This window comes from Typopeltis vanoorti, chromosome 12 (assembly GCF_054136105.1).
Source record: "Typopeltis vanoorti isolate ZY-2024b chromosome 12, IOZ_Tvanoo_1.0, whole genome shotgun sequence".
Classification (NCBI taxonomy): domain Eukaryota; kingdom Metazoa; phylum Arthropoda; class Arachnida; order Uropygi; family Thelyphonidae; genus Typopeltis; species Typopeltis vanoorti.
In genome coordinates, this window is record NC_143560.1 from 51,397,464 (window position 1) to 51,423,095 (window position 25,632).

General features: G+C 36.2%; 1 protein-coding gene across 1 annotated transcript in view; it reads right to left on the reverse strand.

The window, feature by feature from the left end:
• The window catches only part of LOC150100786 (uncharacterized), a 164,205-nt gene that overhangs the window by 30,799 nt on the left and 107,774 nt on the right, over nucleotides 1-25,632 (reverse strand). The window contains exons 6-7 of the mRNA XM_090401833.1: nucleotides 19,016-19,114; nucleotides 4,509-4,721 (exon numbers count right to left, since the gene is read on the reverse strand). Of these exons, the coding sequence (XP_090257959.1) occupies nucleotides 4,509-4,721; nucleotides 19,016-19,114 (312 nt within the window). The remainder of the gene's footprint in view (nucleotides 1-4,508; nucleotides 4,722-19,015; nucleotides 19,115-25,632) is intronic.

Below are 25,632 nucleotides of genomic sequence, written 5' to 3' on the forward strand. Positions count from 1 at the left end.
TCAAATTCCTGCCATGTACCCTCAAGGGATGTACAGGATATGATAGTACTACATGAAAAAATTACATCATTATTAACTTCATATCTACAATTTTCCTCCAATTTAGTCTGTTACTTGTCAAGACCCCAACATTATCAGATCTTATATTTCTATCGTCTAAGGCACTTTGTACCGTATCAATCCACCTATATCTTGGTCTTCCTCTGGGTCGTTTTCCTACCAACCTGACAGAGAACACTTGTTTTGCTAATCTTTTCTCTACCATTCTATTTAAGTGACCATACCACCTGAGATTAGCTCTGCTAATGCATTCCTGGATGCTGACAATGTCAAGTTCTTTCCTAATATCCTCGTTTTTAATATGATATTGCCACTGATGCCATCTGTTCACGCCTCTAATCTTTCTCAGGACTCTCATATCTGCGGTCTCTAGTCTTTGGTCAAGTGTTTTACTTCTGACCCAGCTCTCAGATCCATAAGTTAAAACTGGTTTGAACACTGTCGTGTATACAGCTAATTTAGTGTTCTGACTAATTTCTCTCTTATTCCATATGAATTTATTCAATTGACTTCCCACCATACCAGCTTTGCTGATTCTGTTGTCTATTTCTATATTTAATTTGCCATCTTCGCTAAAAATTGTGCCTAAGTGGCTGAAATGCTTTACTTGTTCCACAGGTTCTCCATTAACAACACAGTTGACATTTTCAATGATTCTGCCTATTTTCATTGTCTTTGTCTTTTTATTGCTGACCTTCATACCATATCTATTACAACAACTATTCACTTTAGTCAGAGAATCTTGCAGACTTGTAGCGGATTTATTTAGAAGTATAACATCATCCGCATAAAGCAAAGAGCTGACATTAATATCTCCAATTTTGATATCATGTTTAATACCACTTTCCTTCATAATGTGATCCATATAGATAATGAATAACAGAGGGGATAATGTACATCCTTGTCTCACACCAGATTTCACATTAAACCATCTTCCTGTACTTCCTTCAATTCTAACTGCTGAACTTACAACTCAAATAAAGATGAAGTATTGCTTGATATAATGCCCCAATGACACCATATAACTGCAGCGTATTGAATAGCTTCTCTCTTGACACCTTGTCATATGCCTTTTCCAAATCGACAAAACTTAAATACAGATCTTTGTTATCTTCCCATGCTTTCTCGACTATTTGTCGCAAAGTGAAGATCTGATCCTGACAGCCTCTATTTGGCCTGAATCCAGCTTGTTCTTCACCGAGCTTTTCTTCCACAATTCTTCTCAACCGTTTCTCAATTATACTTGCATAGATCTTGCCAGGAACACTCAGTAGGGAAATACCTCTGTGATTCTCACATTCAGTTTTATTTCCCTTTTTATATATGGGTACTATGAGAGCTCTACTCCAATCATCGGGAATTCGTCCCTCTGTCCAGGCTTTCTGAACTATGCAGTGCAGGCACTGTAAGACTCTTATACCACCATACTTCAGCATTTCTGGTCGAATATCATCCAATCCTGCTGCCTTTCCACATTTCAAGCCTTTCATGGCTTTTTCTACTTCCAGTATGGATATGTATTCCTGACTGCATGCCTGGTCAGTGTTTTTTGAAACTGTGCTGTCATCAATGCTTGTTTCATTTAGCAGTTTTTCAAAGTAATTACTCCATACTTCAAGGATATCTTTTTCTCCTGTTTTCGTGTCACCTTTATCATCTCTAACTCCTTTTACAGCACTCTTTCCTCCATTCCTAAGCTTCTTCAACAACCTTCAGAATATTTTGCCACCTTCTTGATATTTATTTTCTATATTCTTGCCAAAGTCCTCCCATGACTTTTGTTTAGCTAGTTTTACACAGTGTTTAGCATTCTTGCATTTGTCTCTATATTCTCTAAGAGCACAAGCTGACTTATTTGACAGGAACTTTTGATATGCTTTCTTCATTTCCTTCACCGTCTCTTTAACTTCCTGTGTCCACCAGGGAGTTCTGATTTTTTTATCCTTGCAGACAACCTCACCACATGCCTCTCTGGCAGAATCAATCAATGTTTTCTTCAGAGTTTGCCACTGAATATCCAAGGTTTGATTCCTGTTCTCAAACTCTTTCTTTTTTTTTTCAATAATCTTTCTGTATTTTAGTCTACAGTTCACATCTGAGAGCTGCTCAACTTTTATTCACTTTAAAACTTTCTTACATGTTATTCTTTTCAATATGAAATTCAATTTTATCCTGCTCAAGACTAAATAGTGATCACTTCCAATTTCAAATCCTCTGTATACTCTGGTGTCCTGCACCAGGGAGAAAACATCACTATCAACAATAACATAGTCAATGAGAATTTTCATATTCCTAGCCTCTTCTCTCCATGTGTATTTGTGCACATTTTTATGTTGGAACATGGTGTTAGTAATAACCAGTCCATGTCCTGAGCAGAAATCCAACAGATATTTGCCATTATTATTAGCTTTGCTCTTTTCTCCAAATTTTCCCAAAATATTTTTGTATGTCTCACAATCATTTCCTACTCTGCTATTTAGATCCCCAACAAGGACCAACTTTTCCTTTTTCATTGTGTCAGTTGCTTTTTCTAAAGCATCAAAAAATTCCTCCACTTCTACCTTAGTAGAACCTTCTGTGGGAGCATAGGCACAAATAAGTCTCATTGTCCAGTTCCCCATTCCCATATTTGCCCACATTACTCTACTTGAAACTGACTGCCATTCAAGAAGATTAGCTTCGTATTTTGTATTGAATACTATGGCTACTCCTTCTTTTCCTTGATTGTCATTGCCTGAATATAACATTTTGTATTTATTGCTCAGAAAGATCTCACCAGTTTTGGTCTTTTTTGTTTCAGTCACCCCTATTATGTCGATCTGGTACTTATCTAATTCCTCAGCTAGCTCCATTTCTTTCCCATTCAGGCTTCTTACGTTGATAGTACCGATCTTTAACTCTGGTGATGTTGAGTTGGGGTTTGTTTTCAGATTTGTTCCAGTAGCTGACTTTTCGTTTAAACAAGCCCCCTGCTGTTTTCTCCCTGGTTCCCTGGCGAAAACAACAGGGGGCCTTGTTTAAACGGGCAATGCCCCAGCCGGCATGAAATTTTGTCATGTTGTACCATCATTTTTTATTTTGGTTTAACCAATAAGAATACAATTTGGTCGGCTAAATCCCAAATTGCCAGCCCATCCTCGTTCGTTCAGTATCCAAGTAGATACTCAACAGGGTGCACCACGAGAAGGTGAGGATTGGACATTAGGTCAGAAGCCCTGGTCGGTTCTCTGCATTCCTTTAAAGGCTATGTGGAGGTCTCCTCTCAGTTACAGCTTTGACTCTTAAGCATCCCTAATACAAATATTTCTATTATTAACTGAAATAACTTTTATACCTACATCCAGCAACTGCCATAAATTTACTTTGGTATAATTTATATATCTTTTAAAAACATCATGGATTTTATGGTATTATGTAACTCAACTGTTCCACCAGTATTCAGACAAATAACTGCCATCACTGAATCATTTCTAAATTTTAAAAAGCTGATCCCATAAATTAATAAAGCTACAGTTATGTATAGGAGATGGCCTACTTAGAATCCAATTTGCTAACAAATTGGTTTCTAAGTAGGATTCTAGGATTATAAGTATTTTTTTTTTATTTCATTACAGCTATTTGAAAAACACCTTCAGATATACTCTACTTTCAGTAAGTGCAGTACTTTTCAAATGTTAAACCATTATTTGCAATATTATAAATAAACAATTAGCAATACGAAGTTTTCACAATTACGTTTCTATCTTGAAAGAAAATATTACCAGGTGACTTTAATATATTCAGAGTCCCACTTTCAAAAATATTCTGAACCCAGAGAAAGTAGCTAAAGATAATCTACAACTTCAAATGGACTTTTCAAATAAAGCAGCATATGATTCAAGAAGTTTTCTGAAATCAGAATACAATATTTCCACAAACCAATATCTGGATAATTGTTTATGTACTTAGACTCAAATCTACATCCAAATTTTCAGTAACGAAGAAATTTACAATCTCTTTGTCTGCATTCGGATTTGGTACAGTTTCCTATGGTAACTCCCTCCCTCAGTTTATCTCTCACTTTTTAATGAAGATAATTTCAATATGATTTGGAATTGGCACACTACAAAATTCTGAAGTTTGCCTTCAAGCAAGGTTATCAACTAGATAAGACAAAAAAAATCAGTACTTAAATTTTTTTACATATTCATTTATGCTGAAATGCTTCAAAGTGTAATTCTATAAATTTTTTAATGTTTTTATAATAACTAAAATCCATACATTTATTAATTATAACTACAGAAGTACTAATCTATTATTCTTAGTCATGACTAAAAAGTAACATGCACAAGGGAAAAAACTATTCATCCATAATACATTTCCCACTGTTGCCTACAGTATGTCTGTAAGACGAGAAGATTTAATTCTATTTAGATGCTTTCTATTTTAGAGATTCCATAATAACTCACCACCCAATATATGTTGCGAAGTACTCTTGATACGCTCTGATGGAAGAGCCTGTGATGCTGCTGGTGAAGCAACCAGCGGTGGTGGTGGGGGCGACGTCTCTGCATTGATGCCAGAATTAGCAATGAAAACACTAAGAGATGAATTTAAATCTGCTAACTGATCTTCTGACAATAACCAGCTCGGATCTTTCGCTTTCATTGTATCCATAAGAGCTAAAAGCAGAAATATCATAGTGCTACAATACTATTTTAAAACTATCAACTTTTCTCTAAAACTTAAAAATTACAGTTAATACAATATATGAAGGAATATATATTTCATATAATAATAATAATCAGAAAATGCATTTGAAAAATCATGATTATATTACAAAAAAAACTGAACATACAATATACTATTCTCGAAAATATTTCAACACCTTCATACCAGTGCTTCATAGCATAAATAAGACCAACAGAATAGTACAGTTGTATGTTCAGTTTTTGTAATATCATCATGATTTTTCATGATGCATTTTCTGATTATAATATTTACTTACTAATATTCATTGATTTTCTATCCAGCATCTACAGAGCAAAAACTAACTGCGATAAGCACACAGCACTCAACTAGACTAGACAGTTTAGAAACAATTCAGATCATAACTGAAAAAGACCTCATGTACTAGCAAAGGTTTTTCAGGGGCTGGATAACCATGAAATGAATTTGAAGAAGTCAGGCTATATTTGTTCTGAGTGGGACTGTCTTAATGTGCCGAAGATTTGGACTGTCTTTCAAATCTTTGGAAAATTAATACACAGCCATACTTATTAAGGTTGGGGGGGGGGAGTGATCATAGCCAATGCTGATTCTAAAAATAGTCTCTCAGATCTATAGAGATTTCTATGTAGCAAATACGAGGTGCTATCAAAAAAGAAATCAGACTAGGCTAATAAAATCTTTACAACTTACCCAATTTAAATTTGGACTCAACCCACTTCAAAGTAACCCCTTTCCAAGTTCATGCAGTGATCCCACCACTTTTGCCATACCCCTAATGCTTCCTGGAAGTCTTTTTGTTGAAGTGCATCAAGCACTGTTTGCGATTTGTCTTGGCTCTCCTTAACAGTGTTGAACTGCTGTCCCTTCACAGCTTCAATTTCATTTTTGGAAACAAAAAGGAAGTCACAAAGGGATAAATCTGGTGAGTAAGGAGGATGTGGAATGACCACCATGCTGTTGGGCACCAAAAACTCTTGCATTAAGGGAGTGCACATTGTCATGGTGGAGGAGCCAGATGTGGCTTAGCCACAGTTCCAGTCTTTTGCAGTGAAAGTCTTCTCTCAACCACCTTAAAACATTGCAGTAGAATTCTGCACTGACCATCTGAGTCAAAGTCTCAGTGCACAATTCCCTTAATATCAAAAAAAGACAATCAACTTGCTCTTTGTATACACAAGTCTCATCCCCTGTGATGACCCTTGAGATGAAGGTTGGGTGATCGATGGCCTTTTGACAAGGATTTCGACAGACGTTCACACAGTGCTCCTTCTGGTCAGAAGTCAAGAGACAGGAAATGAACTTGGCAGCGACACAACGCATGTTCAAATCTCTTGTGATGGTCGTTTGAGCTACTCGATATGAAATCCCAACTCTGTCAGCAACTTAGTGGATGGTGATGCGTTGATCTGCATGGATGATCTGTCGAAGCTTTTCGATATTTTCATGAGTTGTGCTAGTGGATCGTCATCCTGGATTCTCGTTGTCCTCCAAGGTGGTTTTGTCCTTCTTAAAATGCGAATGCCACTCAAAACACAGAGTTCGTGTTTTAAGTGGCTCATGGCTTTGTTTTCATATACATTATGAAGTAATTCAAGGGTCTCTGTAGCAGATTTCCCCAGTTTTACATAAAATTTTGCATTTGCTCATTGTTCTAATTTTGCATTCATAGCGAAATCGCAGAATAGCACAAACAAATGATAACTCAATAATGTCTATGCCACTGACACCCCTGGCAGCTTGAGACTAACTCGTACACTAAATTTGTTGCTTAGTATGTGGCACAATCTGGTTTCTCTCGACTTGCCATAAAGATCACACATGTAGTTTTTGTATTCATGGCAGATGTAAATTGATCTACAAGTGTAATCCAAAGTAGGCTACACTGCAGGCACAAGGAACTTTATACCTTCCAAAATGTGCAAAGTGAAGGTATCTACTGAACAAGTGGTTTGAAAGTTGCATGGAGATTACATTCATAGAGAATTTGTCTTTTCTGATGTACCCTGAATATAAGGAAGGGAAAGAGGTGCATGCAGTATTTTGTCTGTTTTATATGGGTTGTAAACATTGGCTAAAAAAGTGTTGCAAAGGTGCCTGAGCTAAGTTTCAAGGGCTGTGTCATTTGAATAAATAGCCATGGCTCTGTGTGTAAGTGTTTTGAGGATGCCATACTGTTAGAATAGGTGGCAGTGTTATTTGTTGTTTTATATCAACAACAAATCATCATGTTGATTATATCAATCAGGCAGTGTTATTGTTTATGTAAATGCCTTTTGGTATGTGATAGTTATCTATAAATGGAAAAGATAATGAACTATCAAGTAGTTGTGTCACTTGTGTGTCTAGAAATAGGAGACAACTGTTGCTGCTTTCTTTTTTTTACCATAAAGTGTATTTTGGATGTTGTCTCTTTAGATGCACAAAAAAAAAAAAAAAAACAGCTCATGTGTCTAAGGCCAAATAGCAAATATCATCTGCATACCATAGCCAAAATACTAGATGTGTAGTTATGAGTGCTTGGTTTTCAAAATGTTCCATATAAAAATCGACGACTAGGGGGGGGAGAAGAGTCTAAATAGACATATTTCAGCAAGTCTTCAACACCAGCAACTGGTCAGCCAACTATATGTATAGTACAGAAGAGATTATTAGAAACCAAAATGATTTGCATCACAGCTCACAGACCTCAAAAACGTGTGATTTAGATATTACTTTCATCAAATGTTTTGCTACAAAACATTTAAATAGCAAAAGCCACTAAAATGGCAGAATGCACTTGCATCACCAAATGGATGTTATATAAATGAGCAATTTGAGTCCATAATGATTTTAACTTAATAATTTGTACTCCTTGGTGGAGTTCAGATTTTATTTGGAAGCTTGGCAAATGTCGCTGAGGGCAGTATGGTGATTACAAAGTCGGATTCAGATCTCAGCTATACAATAAACCACATGGCTAGGTTATGGAAATCTAGAGACAAATAATAGAATTAATATTCATGTGGAACATACAATGACAGACACAAAAATGGTGTAGGTTTTATGATGCACAATAAAATCTTGCCATGTGTAAAAACATTTATACCAGAAGACGATTATATTTAAGTTTCTGGTAATCTCTTTGATGTTACAATTAACATTAGAGCATCAAGAGATGATGTGGATGATGATGTAAAAGATAAATTTTATGAAGAACTAGAAAGGATATAGAATAGAGATAAAAGAATGTGAAAACAGGAATGCAAGTTGAACAGGGAAACAGGGTGGGCCAGGGGGGTCAGAGAGAGAGAGAGAGAGAGAGACACAATGTAAGGAGAGTGGATTCTGAAAGTAATAATGAATGCATGTATGTATGAGGATGGTCAGCATAGGAATGGAATGACCAAGAATACATAAGGGGTAGTTGAACCTGGGGGGGGGGGGGGGTATGTAAGACAAAGGGTAAGGGTGAGCAGACAGCAGTTGGTATGCAGAAGCCACAGATGAGGGGCATCATGGGTAGGACTGGTTATAGACCAAAAAAATGAATTGTTATGCTTAATCATGAATGCCATGAGTATCAGAAATAAGGGAAATGAAATTCTTGCACTAATTGAGTTTATTTGCCCGAAAATAGTTCTTCTTCTTAGGTGGCATCTTCATATTGAAGGTTCGCAATTAAGGATTTCCAGATCACTCTATTTTCTGCCATTCTTTTGATGTTGCCATATAAATTAGTTTTCATCCATTCCAAAACATAATCTATCCATGTTTTCCTTCTCCTATCTATCATTCCTTCTAAAATTACTTTACTCAATTCTCCAGCTGACCTTCTCATTATATGTCTGGCCATTCTCATCTTCCTATTCATGATGTCTCTGACTAGTTGGTTCATGTTCATCATTCTGAAAATAATTACGATATGCAAAACACAGTTGGATGAAAATGATATCATGACAGGCATAAAAATGGAAGGATATCATGTTTTTCATGAGGACAGAAAGAGCAAGAAGGGAGGGAAACTGCTGCTGATGATAATGGGGGAATTATGTCAACACAAGGTTGAGATACAAGTGGAAAAAAGTAGCAGAGTGCTTTTGAACCAGTGGTGTGTGAGGTGGAGACTGATAAATGAGATATTTGGCTGGATGTTGCTACAGGGTAGAGAATGTGGAGGGTGGAGACAAAGAAATGTATATGCAATTTGGCTTAATGAGTAAGTAAAAGGTGATCATTTGGGTTGATTTCAATTATGGCGATACCAATTGGAATGAAGATAGTATCAGGGAATGGCGAGAAGGAATTTCTTCAGTTCTTGAGGGATAATAATCTTAGGCAATATGTAATGGAGGACACACGAGGGTTAAAGGAAATAAAACTCTTGCACTAGTTGGTCTGATCTTTGATCTGGTTATATCATCAGAGGAGTGGCCATGAAGTGATCACCATGGTTGTGGCCAGTATATATGTGGAATTATAAGACTGGTAATGAATCTTGTAACAGGGTGAATCTCAAAGCAATGGAAGGTGGGAAATATTGTTCTACTTCATAAAGGAGAATGGGTTAGACTGAGGCTATAAATTATAGACCAATCTGTGTGTCTAGAGTTGTTATAAAGATGTTAGAGAAGTTGGTGAGAAGTAGGATTCAGATGTGTTGATAATAGCAGTGTTCCTCATAATGATCAGCATGGGTTTGTAAGGGGATGGTCATGTTTCAGCAATCTGCTTACGTATTACAAGGTGACAAATTCACTAAATAAAGAAGATACATATCTACAATTGCGTACTTGGATTTTCAAAGGCCTTTGATAGACTGCCACATGACCAGTTGGCCAAATTGAAAGATCAGATTAGTAACAGACTAATGAGTTGGATAGCTGACTGGCTGTCAGATAGGTATCAGAAGGTTGTGTAAGGGAGCAGTGGCATCCCAAAAGAGGAGGGTCACTAGTGGCACTCCACTAGTGACCTTCCTCTGTTTGGATCTGTTTTGGGAAAATTATTAACTTTGTTAATGACATTGGGACTGGTTTATCTGGAGATGTGCAGCTGTTTTCCAATGATGCAAAGTTCGGAAGAACTATAAGAAGTAGAGCAGATGTCGCAATTTGCAGGAGGATCTGACTAGACTGTGAATAGGAAAATAAGTGGACCTATCAGTTTAATGTTGTAAAGAGCAAGGTACTAAAATTTGGTAGGCAAGGTTGGGATGCAGAGTATACAATTATTGGAGAAAGAGGGAGGCGGAAGAAATAGGAGATCTGCGAGTGATGGTGGGCAGAGACTTGAAGTTTAGGGATCACATTGCTAAAATTGTAAGAACATCAGAATGGATCATGGCAATAATGAGGAGGATAGTGATATGCAGAAGCAAAGGAGTTATGGTTCCCTTGTATAAGGCTTTGATCACACCACATATGGACTACTGTGTCCAGATTTGGTCACCTGCTTTTCAAGGGGACAAGGATGTATTGAAGGTCCAAAGAAGGTTTATTAAGTCAGTGTCAGGTGTATGGAATGTCACATATGAGGTGAGATTGAGAGAATACAAGTTACAGAGCCTTGTGAATAGAAGAGGCAGAGGGAATATGACTGAGATATAAGTTATTATTATTATTATTATTAAAACAAGACCTCATGGAGTCAAAGACTCATCTAGGAGGTCCTTTTATCTTACACACACATCTCATCATACCGTGTCTTAAACACATTCAAACTACTTGCAGACACCACGCTCTCAGGCAAGGCATTCCAATCACTCACAACTCTGCACGAAAAAAACCTGCCTCTCACTCCCTTACTCACACCCTCCTTATACAGTTTCCAGGTATGACCTCTGGTTCTCCCCTGATCTCCCACTATTCTCTGTAGAACTTCTCCACCATTGATCCTATAACAACCCCTTACCAACTTGTAGGTCTCTATCATATCTCCCCTCTTCCTTCTCTCCACGAGACTCTGCAAATTACATCTTTTCAATCTTTCCTCATACTCAACATTCCAGAGGTCAGAAACTACCTTAGTCATTCGCCTTTGGACCCTTTCCAACATCTCTTCATCCTTCTGAAAACCCGGTGACCAAATCTGGGCACAATAGTCCAAGTGTGGCCTAATCAAAGCCTTATACATTGGAACAAGTATCTCCCTACTTCTACATGTCAGTGTCCTCCGCATCATTCCCAGAAGTCTTTGTGTTGTCTTCACAATTTTGGCGATGTGTCCCCTAAATTTTAGATCCTTATCCACTATCACCCCTGGATCTCTTATTTCCTCTACTTCCAACAATATATTCTCACCAAGCATAAATTCTGCATCCCATCTTTGTTTTCCAAATTTTAAAACCTTACATTTTGCAACATTGAACTCACATCCCCATTTGCTTGCCCAATCACTCAATTTATTCAAGTCTTCTTGCAAGGCCACAACATCTTCACTACTCTTTATGGTTCGTCCCAACTTTGCATCATCTGCAAACAACTGAATATCTCCATCCAAATCTTCACCAATATCATTAATATATAAGTTAAATAGTAATGGCCCTAAAACAGACCCCTGAGGCACTCCACTAGTGACTTTCCTTTTCCTGGATATTGCACCCCCATACACAACTTGTTGATACCTATCAGATAGCCAGTCTCCAATCCAATGCACTAATCTAATATCCAACCCCATCTGCTCTAGTTTGACTGTCAACTTATCATGAGGTACTCTATCAAAAGCTTTTGCGAAATCCAAGTATATTACTGTGTATCCTTCTCCTCTGTCCAAGGAAGCAGTCACTTTATTGTAATAAGTAAGTAGATTACTAAAACATGACCTCCCTTTAGCAAATCCATGCTGTCCATCAAAGATAATACCATTGTTGTCAACCCAACTCTGGATCCTAGTTCTCACAAGCTTCTCCAACAACTTAACCACAACACCTGACACACAGATAGGCCTATAGTTTGATGCTTGAGTTCGATCACCTCCTTTATGAAGTGGCACAATCTTGCCCTCCTTCCACTCTTTAGGAACTTGACCAAGTGCAAGACTCGTATTAAAAAAATATGTCAAGGCAGGTGTCAACTCTCTAGCACACTCCTTCAGAATACGTGGTGATATATTATCAAGTCCCACAGCCTTATTTACATCTAGTTTACTCAACTCCCCAAACACCTCTTGCTCACTTACAGTCAGTCTCTCCTCCCCATCATCAACTGCTCTTAATCTCTCCATGAAGTCACATTCACAAGATTGAAAGATCTTTATGAATTGCTCATTAAGTATCTCCACAACACATTCTGCAACAGCTGTCTTTATACCATTTCCTCCAATCAATGTCATCCTTCCATAATCATTCTTTCTTTTGCTGGCTACATATCGAAAGAACTCCCTAGGATTCTTTTTGGCTTCATTAGCTAACTGCTGTTCATACCTCTCTTTAGCTACTCTCACCAACCAAGTCACCCTCCTTGCCTGGTCTTTGTAGACCTCATGAAATTGGTTACTTCCACTTCTCTTATGCTGTCTCCACAATGCCTTTTTTTTCTGTATTGCATGCTTAATCTCTTTATTCATCCATCTCACACCTACCTTATTTAACCTTCTCACCCGTGGTATACATTTAGACATTGCATCTACTAAATAGTTTTTGAAAATCCCCCAAGCTAACTCCTCATTCCATGCTACATCTGCAAGCTGTCTCCTGAGCTCTTCATAATCACCCCCCTTGTAGTTCCACATATACCCTTTTTTCACAGGGGTCCTTGCACTGCTGGCAACCACCCAGGTAATCACCTCATGGTCACTTTCACCAATAGGTGGATGATTTGACACCTCATTTATAATTACATCCTCCGATGAGATGACCAAATCCAAGACCCTTAATCCTCGTGTGCCTTCTGTTACATACTGTCTGAGGTAGTTATCCCTCAAAAACTCAAGAAACTCATTTTCTTTACTTCCAGTCGCTATCTCTTCATTCCAGTCTATATTGCCATAATTAAAATCACCCATAATGATCACCCTTTTCTTATTTGCTTGGCTGATTTGACTATACATTTCACTATCACCACCATCCACATTACCAGGTCTATAACAACATCCCACCAAGTATTTGATTCTATTCACCTCTATCTCACACCATACTGCCTCAAAACCACTGGCCCTATTTCCCTCTTGCATCTCTACCTTGTATGGACATAACTCTTTCTCTATCATCAATAGCACTCCCCCTCCCTTTTTATCCCTTCTATCCTCACGAAACACATCATACCTTTCCATCTCTATTCCTGTCAGGATGTCGTCCTCATCTAACCATGTCTCATTTATTCCAACAATCTCTGGGTACACAGACACAATTAGTGCAACCATTTCATCCGCCTTGTTTCTTATGCTTCTAGCATTGGTATACAAACACAACAACTCATTTCTGGATCTACAGCTAGTTCCACTGATACCATTCACTTGATGTGCTCTCTCCATGCTGGACTGGGGCCATTTCTCTTTCTGCTTCTTCATTTTAGAACCCTTTGCAACAACATCTGTTTCCTCTTGATCCCTGGTCATCCCATTACTTTCCTGCCTACACATGCTCTCACCTCCTCTTGGAGCATCCACCTTTCTCACGCTGTGTATCCCTGTCCACCCTGGGCCTCCCCGTTTCCCTGCTCCTCTTGCACACCCATTCTCTCATTTTCTATACTCATACCACTCACCTCTCCATTGATTTCCACTTCTTCAATCTCTCCTGTCTTACTCTCCTGCTCTTCTACATCATCAAGTTGGTGAGGGGTTGTTACTAGATTAACATGGAGGAAATTTTTCTTAGAAAAAAGAGAGGGAGAAAAGGGCTAAACAAGAGGCCATACCTGGAAGCTGTATAAGGAAGGTTTGAGCAGGGGAGTGAGAAGATTCTTGGCCTGGAATGATTGGCAAGTGAAAGCATTGCTTGAGAATGTGGTGAGTGCAGAAACAGTGAAGAGTTTAAAGCAAGGTTTGATTATCCCTTGCATGAGAGAATATGGACCGCCTGCATTGAATATTTTGATTCCATCGAGGTCAGATGTCATCATCATCAAATTCCTGATATATACCCTCAGGAGTGTGCAGGATCTTATGATAGTACTATATGAAAAGTTACATAATTACTAACTTCTGAACAATTTTCCTCTAGATTAGCATGTTACTGTCAACATTCGAATATTATCAATCTTATATTTCTGTCTTCTAAGCTACTTTTTACTGTATTGATCCACCTAGATCTTGGTCTTCCCCTGGATCTTTTCCTTTCCAATCTGCAAAGAACACTTATTTTGCTAGTCTTTCCTCTCCTATTCTGTTTAAGTAGTCAAACCACTCATTTTTAATATGATACTGCCATTGACGCTATCTGTTCAGCCCCCCCCCCAATCTTTCTCACAACTATCATATCTGTGGTCTCCAGTCTCTGATCAAGAGGTTTATTTCTAACCCAGCTCTGAGATCCATGAGTTGAAATTTGTTTGAACACTGTCTTGTATACAGCTAGTTGAGTGTTTTGACTAATCACTCCCTCATTCCATATAAATTTATTCAGTTAACTTCCTACCAGCTTTGCTAATTCTGCTGTCTATTTCTAAATTTAATTAGCCACCTTCAAAGTGTGCTTCAACAGCCAAAATGTTTTACTTGTTCCATAGGTTCTCCATTCTGGATGCAGTTGAGGATTTCAATGTTTCTGCCCATTTTCATTGTCTTTTTAATGCTGATTTATTACAGCAGTTATTCAATTTGGTCAGAGAATCCTGCAGACTTGTCCTAGATTTATTTAGAAGTATAACATCATCTGCATAAAGTAAAGAGCTAAGATTAACATCTCCAATTTTGATATCAGGTTTAATACTGTTTTCCTTCATAATGTGATCCATATAAATGATGAATAACGGTGAATGAATTATTTACACGAAAACACAAGACAAAGATAATATTGATTTGATTATAAGGCCATATATTTTGGTCTGAAACTTATAGACTTTATAATGTCATACTCTACAGATTACTCGATAGATACAGCATCTTGTTAGTTTCTAGAGACCTTAAGAGTTCATAAAATACCATTCCTAGTTTTAATGGAAAGTATATAAAAAACACACTTATTGACCCTTTATTCTAATCAGACTTTCCCCAAATTTGATAACAAAAGCAATTCTAATTCAAGTTCTGGCAGTAAAGCAAGGCATCAGTACTCTCCTTAAATAAATTCAAATTTGTATTGACAGCAATGTAGTAGGCGTGTTTCAGACTAAAGAATGTTGTAGTCTACGTCTATTCTGTGTTGAGCCAATTTAGATTTCTTGTGGTAAAAATATGATTGATGTTCTTGTATTCTCTTTTCTATTGAGTGTCCAGTTTGTCCAAAGTAGGATAGATGGCAGTCACAAGGAAATACGATTCCAATCAACAATTCTGCAAACTGTTGATTGGAAGTTAGTAATGGTGTGACTTTTTCATGTAGTACTATCATAATTATCCTGCACATCCCCCTGAGGGTACATATCAGGAAAATGATGATGAAAACCAGTGAACACAGTTTATTTCCTTATGGGGTAAGTGAGGCCATTTTAGCCCTATCTAACTTTTTTGGAGAATGAGTGGGCAGTCCACTGGTAGGCAATCAGAGATAGCTGGCCCAAGACTATCACTAATTTTAAACTGCAAGTGAAGAGATGGCAAACAGGTGCCACTATCTCATGGTCCCTAACGTGGACACAATATGTTATTGTCTGAAGTAATGTAGGTTTTCTGAGGTTAATTTTCTTGAGTTTACAGGATAAAAAAACCCTTGCCCGAGATCTGCTAATTCAGGAACCAGTTAAAGAAAGTCTTAGAAAAAGTTTTTCTAGTCGGCAACTTAAAATTAGCACTAGCACTAGGCTATCTTTCTTTGGACAGCCTAGCAGATGTAAATGCCACTTTCAGTAATAAGTTTCATGCTAACTCCAAGATACAGTACTATTCAAATCAAACCAGTATCTTTTAAATCAAAATAAGGTGGATAATATGACTCAAATGTTCTTCAGCCACCTAATAAAGAATAAGACTCCAACTTCTGATGCAATTTTATATATTTTTGGCAGATATCACGCTTGCAGATCTGTTTTATCTAAATTATTACTAATTTTATCTGTCATTACAAGCAATGACAGATAAAATTAGTAATAATTTAGTATATTGTATACCTTGTTTGTTTGTATATGCATGTGTACTTCAGACAATAACCTTAATATGAAGGTTGATATGTTGGTTTGGTATAATAACTGCATTACAATGAAGAGAAGGAAGTCTCCTTCCCCTTACCCCTTCTAACAGTGATTTGTACATCAGTCCTGAAGATGCTACTGCCTTACATTTAGTTTTAACTTCATTAACCAATAAAACACATACAGTCAAATCTCAGGTTAACTCTGAGCTCACAAACACTTCCTCGTGTATAAAGAGATAAGTAAAGCTTTTATGGAGCACCCTTGGATCAGAATGAGTTTTTTGACAGCACCTCTTTTTTAAATTAAAAAATTAATATGATCATATAAATTTCTTATTGCCTACCTTTGATGTATTTTTAGCAATTGTGATCTTTGAAACTTAAAATAGAAATTGTTGATGGTGATGAATGAATATGATATTAATGATAAGTAAAATAGTAAGATGAATCTTAGAATTTAAAATCTGAGATATAAATAAGAATCTAAAGCATAAAAAATAATAGGATACTGTAAACATCTCATAATAGTTTTACTGAAGTTCATTTTTTATGTTATGTATGCCAAAAATTTCATTAATGTACTATTAATGAGGAATTAGTTTTGTTATATATAACAATCTAAAATATGCATGTAATTTGCTTGCATTTAGTAACACAGTTATATGCTTAGTATTACCAGTGTCAACATGTGGTTAAGTGGTAGTCATATAATGAGACTTGATTCACATAGAAATAACATTGCATGCACATTATTGTATATTTGTTTATAGTTGTGTTCGTATGCCATAGAAAATCTGAGATATAAATAAGCATACTATTACTGTACAACGTGTGAACATTGTAGTAATGGCAGCCATTTTGTCAATTGAGTTTATCTTTGAATCTCAGTAATGGACATGTGAATGAGTTGAATTTAGAACAGCTGTCACTGGGTAACAACAACAATAACATGCAAGTAGATAAGAAAGCCAGAAAAAAAGGTGGAACAACCTACAGAGTTCAGTTCTGTGATCTTAGAAAAGTTTTATGTGCATCTTTAACTATTCTCTGAAGAGGAACTGTGCAGTTAATACTTTTTTTTGTTTTTTATATACATATGTTTTTTGTGTGTGGTTCTCACGCACAAAAGGTTATTATAAACCTGTACTACATTTTGTACTGGGGTGGGTTAAGAATTTTTTCCCCTATTATATATTTTTATATTATATTTATATTTTTACATATTCCAGAAACCCTGCTCTAGAGAGCAAATATGGAACTTTTTCAAGCCACTTCAAGTCTCCAATAAGCAGGGAGGTGGGCTCACACCAGGCAATGAAACTTATCTCCCACCTAGAGACAATTATAAACATCCATGTCCACAGTGGTATTTGAACCCACTACCTGTTGGTTGGAGAGTGGGCATGCTAACCACTTGGCCAACCAGACCAGCAAAGAAACCTAAAGGCACCAAGGTGGAATCTGCAGTATAGTTCTTCTGATTGGAAATACACCTGGAATTGCTCAATTAAATGCATTTTATTGCCAGTGTAAAGGACTATGTATAGACCTCAGAAGTAAATATATACAAATATATGATAAAAGATGATCAGTCCTTTTTCATCCTAGTGTTTAAGTTCTAGATTTTTAATCTTTTAATATTTTTCAATTAATTTTTTTACAAGTTTTATATCATATTTACTATTAATATTAACCTCTTAACATATAAAGACGTCTGTGACACATCTTTTGTTTATTGCACCAAAATTGATTTTGAATTTTGGTTTCACATATAAATACAACCGAATATAGACGCTAGCCAACGGCGTGTATCGGCTATTTCGTTTGCACAAATTCATCATTTTTCAAATAATGATGAATTTGATCCAGCAAATCACCCTCGCCCAAAAAATTGGCAGAAAAACGACCGCTTTCTGATTTTCAATTAGTACGTTAAGGAGTTAACACTATTTCTGAATTTATTCTCATCCACATTCCATCTTTTAATAGTATCCTATCATTTTTACACTTTATATTCTTATTTATATTTCTGATTTTAAATTCTATGATTCAATGAAGTTCCATCTTACTATTCAACTTATCATTAATATCATATTCACTCATCACCACCTACAATCTCCACTTCGAGTTTCAAAAATCATAATTACCAAAAATACAGCAAAGTTAGGCAATAATAGTATATCATAATTTCATTAATCTTTTTAATTTAAAAAGAACCATAAGTTCAGAGTTAATATAAACTTACTTATGTGAAAATAAACCAGAATACACTAAACCAGAATTCATAATTTCTTGTCTTACTGTTAGCAGGGTATGTAAAATTGTGTTTTTGTTCTTAAATAAACAAGTAGTGTTTTTTTTTTTACTAAGGTTTGGACAGCTGCTTATATTCCTTGTTGGCTGAGTGGTTAGCATACCTGCTTTCCAACCAACATGCTGCGGGTTAGAATCCTGCTGTGGACATGGATGTTTGTGATTGCTTTTAAGTGGGTGATAAATTTCATTGCCTGGCATGAAACCACCACCCTATTTATTGGAGGCCTGCAGTGACTTGAAAAAGTGCCATGTTTGGTCTCTAGAGCAGGGTTTCCAGGCTACGTAAAAAATAAATTAAAGCTACAAAAAATATATAAAATTGATAAAAATAGAGGAAAAAAATCCTTTGCGCACCCATGGTACAAAATGTACCATGGGTTTGCAAATAACGTGGGTGAAGGCAAATTAAAAAGTAGAAGACAAATGCATCAACAGAATTAGACACTTTTGAAATATGCATGCAAACGAATATACGTATTTACATAATTGCAAAAAAGTCTGGTAATGAGAAAAAAATAACAAAGCATTCATTACAGAGAAAAATACTCCTATATTTAACATTGTATATATTGAAAACTACTGATAAAGACACTTCAGTCCATATACTTGTTGCATCAGAAGAATTTTACTGTAATTATAGAAGATTATTACAAGCTACATATGCTTAGATACAATTCCAGGAAAATCATTATTGTTGTTGTAAAGCATGAATATTAACTCTACCTTGAAATTGTGACATATCAATATCCTGCAGATTTCCCATTACTCTGGAACTTTCTTTTAACCAGTCTAAATTTTGCATTAAATGCGTCCTTCCAAAGCCTGAAAAAAATATTTCACTTATATAGATGTATATGTCAAATAATACATTTAAAAATAATGATTGGTAAATGTTTATTTTATAAGAAATAATCAAGAAATAGACAATAGTCAGAAATAGTCAAATAAGAAAAATGGACAATAAAAAGAAAAAAAATGCTATGCCATTATGCATTATTAATAAAAAAAATAATAAAAAAAAATATATATATATATAAAAATTCACAAAGCATCTAAAGAGAACAGTTATACAAAATATGGACTAATCATACAATTCACCTGATAGATAATTGAGGTTAGTCCCATAGGTCATCAAGACTGCAGGATGTATTTAATGTTAAAAAAAAAATCCATCTCTTCAAGTTGAAACATTATTTGCTCCAGTTGTTTTTGTTGGCAATTTTTTTTTTTTTTAAACAAAGTGATAATATAAAGAAATGTGAATGGATACTAATGTAGAAACAAGTTCCAGCATTGGTAAATATCTGACCACTTCAAAAATATAACATTTTCAAAGTTCTTCACTTAAGGATCATAATATATGTGATTTAACTCAGTACAGAATATACAATGATATCCAAAAGCTAAGGACAAACCATATTTTTTAACTGTATATGAAAAGATTTTCATGACTACAGATAAATGTGGACATAAATTTATTGGCAGCATACTAATAAATTATATTACACATTAAAAAAAAAAAAAAAATATATATATATATATATATATATAAATTTCATACAAATTAAATTGCAATATGTTTATAGCAAAAGTTAGAAATTCCCTAAGGACGTAGTTAAGGAATTAACATACAGTGCTTACAGAAAAATGTGCAAGATTGTTTCAGTGAACCAAGCACTGATATCCTTATGGTACACCACTGGTTACCTTAAATCTTGTAGACTCACATCCACATAATATACCACTTTTTGATATCTTCAACTTCCTGTTAGTAGATAGGAAGTAGAAGCCCCTTGAATTTCAACTTCCTATCTATTAACACTCCAAGATCCCCAGACTGACTGATAAGTTTCTATTAGCATAATCCAACCAATATTGGATATCCAGTCACGGATATCCAATGGGTGGATATCCAATCCACTCATTGCAGAATTTATCGATATCAATAAAGACTTTATTGCAGAATAATTTGAATAGCCTATTCAAATTATTCTGCAAGTACTGAATATCAGCAGCATTCCTGATTATCCTACCTATCTTCATCATCAGCAATCTTCTTCATCTTGCTTGTCAAATCATTCCCAATATCATTAATGTATAGATTGAATAACAGTGGACCAAACACTGATCCTTATAGTACAATCAGGAATACTGCTGATAGGCAGTACCTGGATAAATTCCCTGGCACTTTCCTTCAAAATATATCATCATCATCATCATCAAATTCCTGCCATGTACCATCAAGGGGTGTACAGGATATGACAGTACTACAGGAAAAATTTACATCATTACTAACTTCCTATCTACAATTTTCCTCCAAATCAGTCTGGTGCTTGTCAAGACTCCAACATTATAAGATCTTATATTTCTATCGTCTAAGGCACTTTGTACCGTATCAATCCACCTATATCTTGGTCTTCCTCTGGGTCGTTTTCCTGCCAACCTGGCAGAGAACACTTGTTTTGCTAATCTTTCCTTTTCCATTCTATTTAAGTGACCATACCACCTGAGATTAGCTCTGCTAACGCATTCCTGGATGCTGACAATGTCAAGTTCTTTCCTAATATCCTCATTTTTAATATGATTCGTGGCCTTACTAATATCTTCGTCTATTATTCTTTCTCTCCATGAGATTTTCTTAATATGTCCTCTGTATCCATAATTCATATGAATTGATTTGTTTGTTTTCTTCTTGCCATCTGTTCACGCCTCTAATCTTTCTCAGGACTCTCATATCTGCGGTCTCTAGTCTTTGGTCAAGTGTTTTACTTCTGACCCAGCTCTCAGATCCATAAGTTAAAACTGGTTTGAACACTGTCTTGTATACTAATTTAGTGTTCCGACTAATTTCTCTCTTATTCCATATGAATTTATTCAATTGACTTCCCACCATACCAGCTTTGCAGATTCTGTTGTCTATTTCTATATTTAATTTACCATCTTCAGTAAAAATCGTGCCTAAGTAGCTGAAATGTTTTACTTGTTCCACAGGTTCTCCATTCACAACACAGTTGACATTTTCAACGATTCTGCCTATTTTCATTGTCTTTGTCTTTTTATTGCTGACCTTCATACCATATCTATTACAACAGCTATTCAATTTAGTCAGAGAATCTTGCAGACTTGTAGCAGATTTATTTAGAAGTATAACATCATCCGCATAAAGCAAAGAGCTGACATTAACATCTCCGATTTTGATATCAGGTTTAATACCACTGTCCTTCATAATGTGATCCATATAGATAATGAATAACAGAGGGGATAATGTACATCCTTGTCTCACACCAGATTTAACATTAAACCATCTTCCTGTACTTCCTTCAATTCTAACTGCTGATTTACAACTCAAATAAAGGCTAAGTATTGCATTGCTTGATATAATGCCCCATTGACACCATATAACTGCAGCGTTTTGAATAGCTTCTCTCTTGGCACCTTGTCATATGCCTTTTCCAAATCGACAAAACTTAAATACAGATCTTTGTTATATTCCCATGCTTTCTCGACTATTTGTCGTAAAGTGAAGATCTGATCCTGACAGCCTCTATTTGGCCTGAATCCAGCTTGTTCTTCACCAAGCTTTTCTTCCACAATTCTTCTCAACCGTTTCTCAAGTATACTTGCACAGATCTTGCCAGGAACACTCAGAAGGGAAATATCTCTGTAATTCTCACATTCAGTTTTATTTCCCTTTTTATATATGGGTACTATGAGAGCTCTACTCCAATCATCGGGAATTCGTCCCTCTGTCCAGGCTTTCTGAACTATGCAGTGCAGCCACTGTAAGACTTTTATACCACCATACTTCAGCATTTCTGGTCGAATATCATCTACTCCTGCTGCTTTTCCACATTTCAAGCCTTTGATGGCTTTTTCTACTTCAAGTATGGATATGTATTCCTGACTGCATGCCTGGTCAGGCATGCCCTCAAAATACATGGTAATGATATATTATCGAGTCCCACAGCCTTATAAACATCAAGTTTGCTCAACTCCCCATATACTTGTTGCTCATTTACAGTCAGTCTCTCCTCCCCATATACTTGTTGCTCATTTACAGTCAGTCTCTCCTCCTCATCATCAACTGCTCTCAAACTCTTCATGATGTCACATTCACAAGAATGAAAGACCTTTATGAACTGATCATTAAGTATCTCAACTACATCTTCTGCAGCTGTTGTTCTTATACCATTTTCTCCAATGCTATTCTTTCATAATTTATATATATATTGAAAGAACTCCCTATGATTCTTTTTGGCTTCATTAGCTAATTGCTGCTCATACTTCACTTTTGCTGCCCTTACCAACCAAGTCACCCTCCATCACCTGATCTTTGTAATCCTGATGGAATTGGTTATTACCACTTCTCTTATACTGCCTCCATAATGCCTTTTTCTTCTGTATCGCATGCTTAATCTCTTCATTCATCCATTTCAAACCTAACTTAACTTTCTGACCCTTGGAATACATTTAGACATTGCTTCTACTAGATAGTTCTTGAATATCCCCCAAACTGCATTAATCTCTTTTCCAGCTAACTTCTCATTTCATGCTACACCTGCAAGCTGTCTCTTGAGCTCCTCATAATCACGAGCCTTATAATTCACATATACCCTTTTCTTACAAATGTCCTCACATTTGTAAGAAAAGATCTGAAAATGGTGTGAGGCATTACAAATGTCCTCACACCATTTTTCCAATCAATGTCATCCTTCCATAATCATTCTTTGAATTATTCAAATTTACAATGTATGCATATTACTTTATATGGGGAGGAAAAATCTAAAAACAGATTAATGGTACTGCTATGCCCCCCCCCCCCCCCTAGAAGGAAAAATTATGGGAAAAGGATCAAGAGGCAAAACGAAGTACATGGCTTGAAGATATAAGATCATGGAATCATGGACAGGATCACATGGCTAGGCAGAAACAAAAAGGAAAGCCACCAACAGAGAGAACTGGAAGGACATGGTTGCATCCTCTCACTGAGGAAGCTACATGAAGAAGATGCCTCCACTTCCCCCAGCTAACTTTCACATGGAACACTTTGAAAACAAAATACTTACCACAGCTACATACAAGCCCCTAGTGTGGTTACACTTTGTTGATAATATGTTTGCGATATGACCCCATGGACAATACACTTTGGATGTTTTGTCACCTTCTAAACACCCAACACCCCAAAATTCACTCCACAGTAGAAAAAGAATCTAATAACATTAACCTTTTCTTGACACATTAGTCACCTTCCTTTGAAATGGATTACCATCTTTTTCCATTTACAGAAAGTCAACACACACACAGGAAGCTATCTACATAAACAATCCAGCCTAGTGGTACACAGGCAGATTGATTTGTTCTAATGATAAGCTCTTTCCACAGAACAACTTAAATATCTCTACCATAGTTTCTTGGCCAATGGCTACAATTCCTACAAAATAGATAATACTACATAGCAAATAACATAGATACTAATTCTTACAAATCTCAAGTAATCATGTGGAAAACAACTGTCAACAAATTGATACACTAAAATAATTTTTTTTTTTTTTTTTTTTTTTATTAATAACACTTTAGAACTCATTATTTTCAGATCTTCAGTAGAGTCACAAGACTTGCATTGGAGAGAAGATCATTGCTTTCTAAATACCAGAGAAGGCAACATTAACCATTTTCTCTAATATTTTACAAAGACATACACTTTAGAATGCATTACTTTTAGATGGTCAGAGCAACAGGTCAATAATTATCTGCTTGTGTTGGATCCTTTCCTGGTTTTGGGATGCAATTGGCCTCCCTCCTCTAATACACAAGAACAAAACATTACTATTCCTATTCTCTATGTTAGAGGTATATCAGAAAAGATAGTCAAAGTACTAATAGAACATTGCTTTCGTACCACATTCAAACTGCATGTTCAATTAGTCTTGACATATTTGTTTAATATGAGTCTTGCACTGGATCAAGTTCCAAAGAAGTGGAAGGAAGGCAAGACTGTGCTACTTCATAAGGGAGGAGACAGAATTCAAGCACCAAATTATAGACCTATCTATGTGTCAGTTGTTGTAGTTAAAGTGTTGAAGAGGCTGGTGAGAACCAAGATCCAGAACTGGGTTGACAATAATGGTCTTATCTTTAATGGATAGCATGAATTTGCTAAAGGGAGGTCATGTTTCAGTAATCTTTACTTATTACAATAAGGTTACCGCATAAGTTGATAGTCAAACTAGAGGGGATGGGGTTGGATATTAGATTAGTGCATTGAATAAGAGACTGGCTATCTGATAGGTATCAGTAGGTTGTGTATGGGGAAGCAATATCCTGGAAGAGGAAAGTCACTAGTGGCGTGCCTCAGAGGTCTGTTTTGGGGCCATTGCAATTTAACCTGTATGTTAATGATATTGGCAAAGATTTGGATGGGAATATTCAGTTGTGTACAGATGATACAACATTGGGATGAACTATGAAAAGTAGAGATGCTGTGGCCTTAGAAGAAGACTTGAATAGATTGAGCGAATTGGCATGGGGAGACAAGTTCAATGCTGCAAAATATAAGGTTTTAAAATTTGGGAAACAAAGATGGGATGTAGAATTTACACTTGGTGGGATATATTGTTGGAGGTGGAGGAAATAAGAGATCTTGGGTTGATAGAGGATAAGGATCTGAAATTTGGGGGGGGGGGGGGGGCACATTGCCAAAATTGTGAAAGACAACATAAAGAATTCTGGGAATGATGCAGACGGCACCGACTTGTAGACGTAGGGAAATTCTTGTTCCATTGTATAAGGCACTGATTAGGCCACACATAGACTACTTGTGCACAGATTTGTTCACCTGGTTTTCAAAAGGACGAAGAGATGATGGAAAGGGTTCAGAGGAGACTAGCTAAGGTAGTTTCTTCTCTGGAATGTCGAATATGAGGAAAGATTGAGAAGATGAAATTTACAGTAGTGGATAAGAGGAAGAGGGATAATATAATAGAGATCTACAAGTTAGTAAGGGGTTGTTATAGGATCAATGCTGAAGAGGTTTTTACAGAAAATGATGAGAAATCATCAGGGGAGAACTAGTAGTCATCCCTGGAAGCTGTATAAAGAGGATGTGAGCAAGATTTTTTGCATGCAGAGTTGTGAGTAATTAGAATGCCTTGCCTGAGAGGGTGGTATCTGCAGAGAATTTGAGTGTGTTTAAGGCATGGTATGATGAACTGTGTGTATGACAAAAGGATCTATTAATAATAATAGAAAGATATCACAGGGAAATTTAGACTTTATTAACTTTAGAATAATGGTACATTAATAAATGAAGAAGTAACATCAAAACTAACCATTATGTCTGA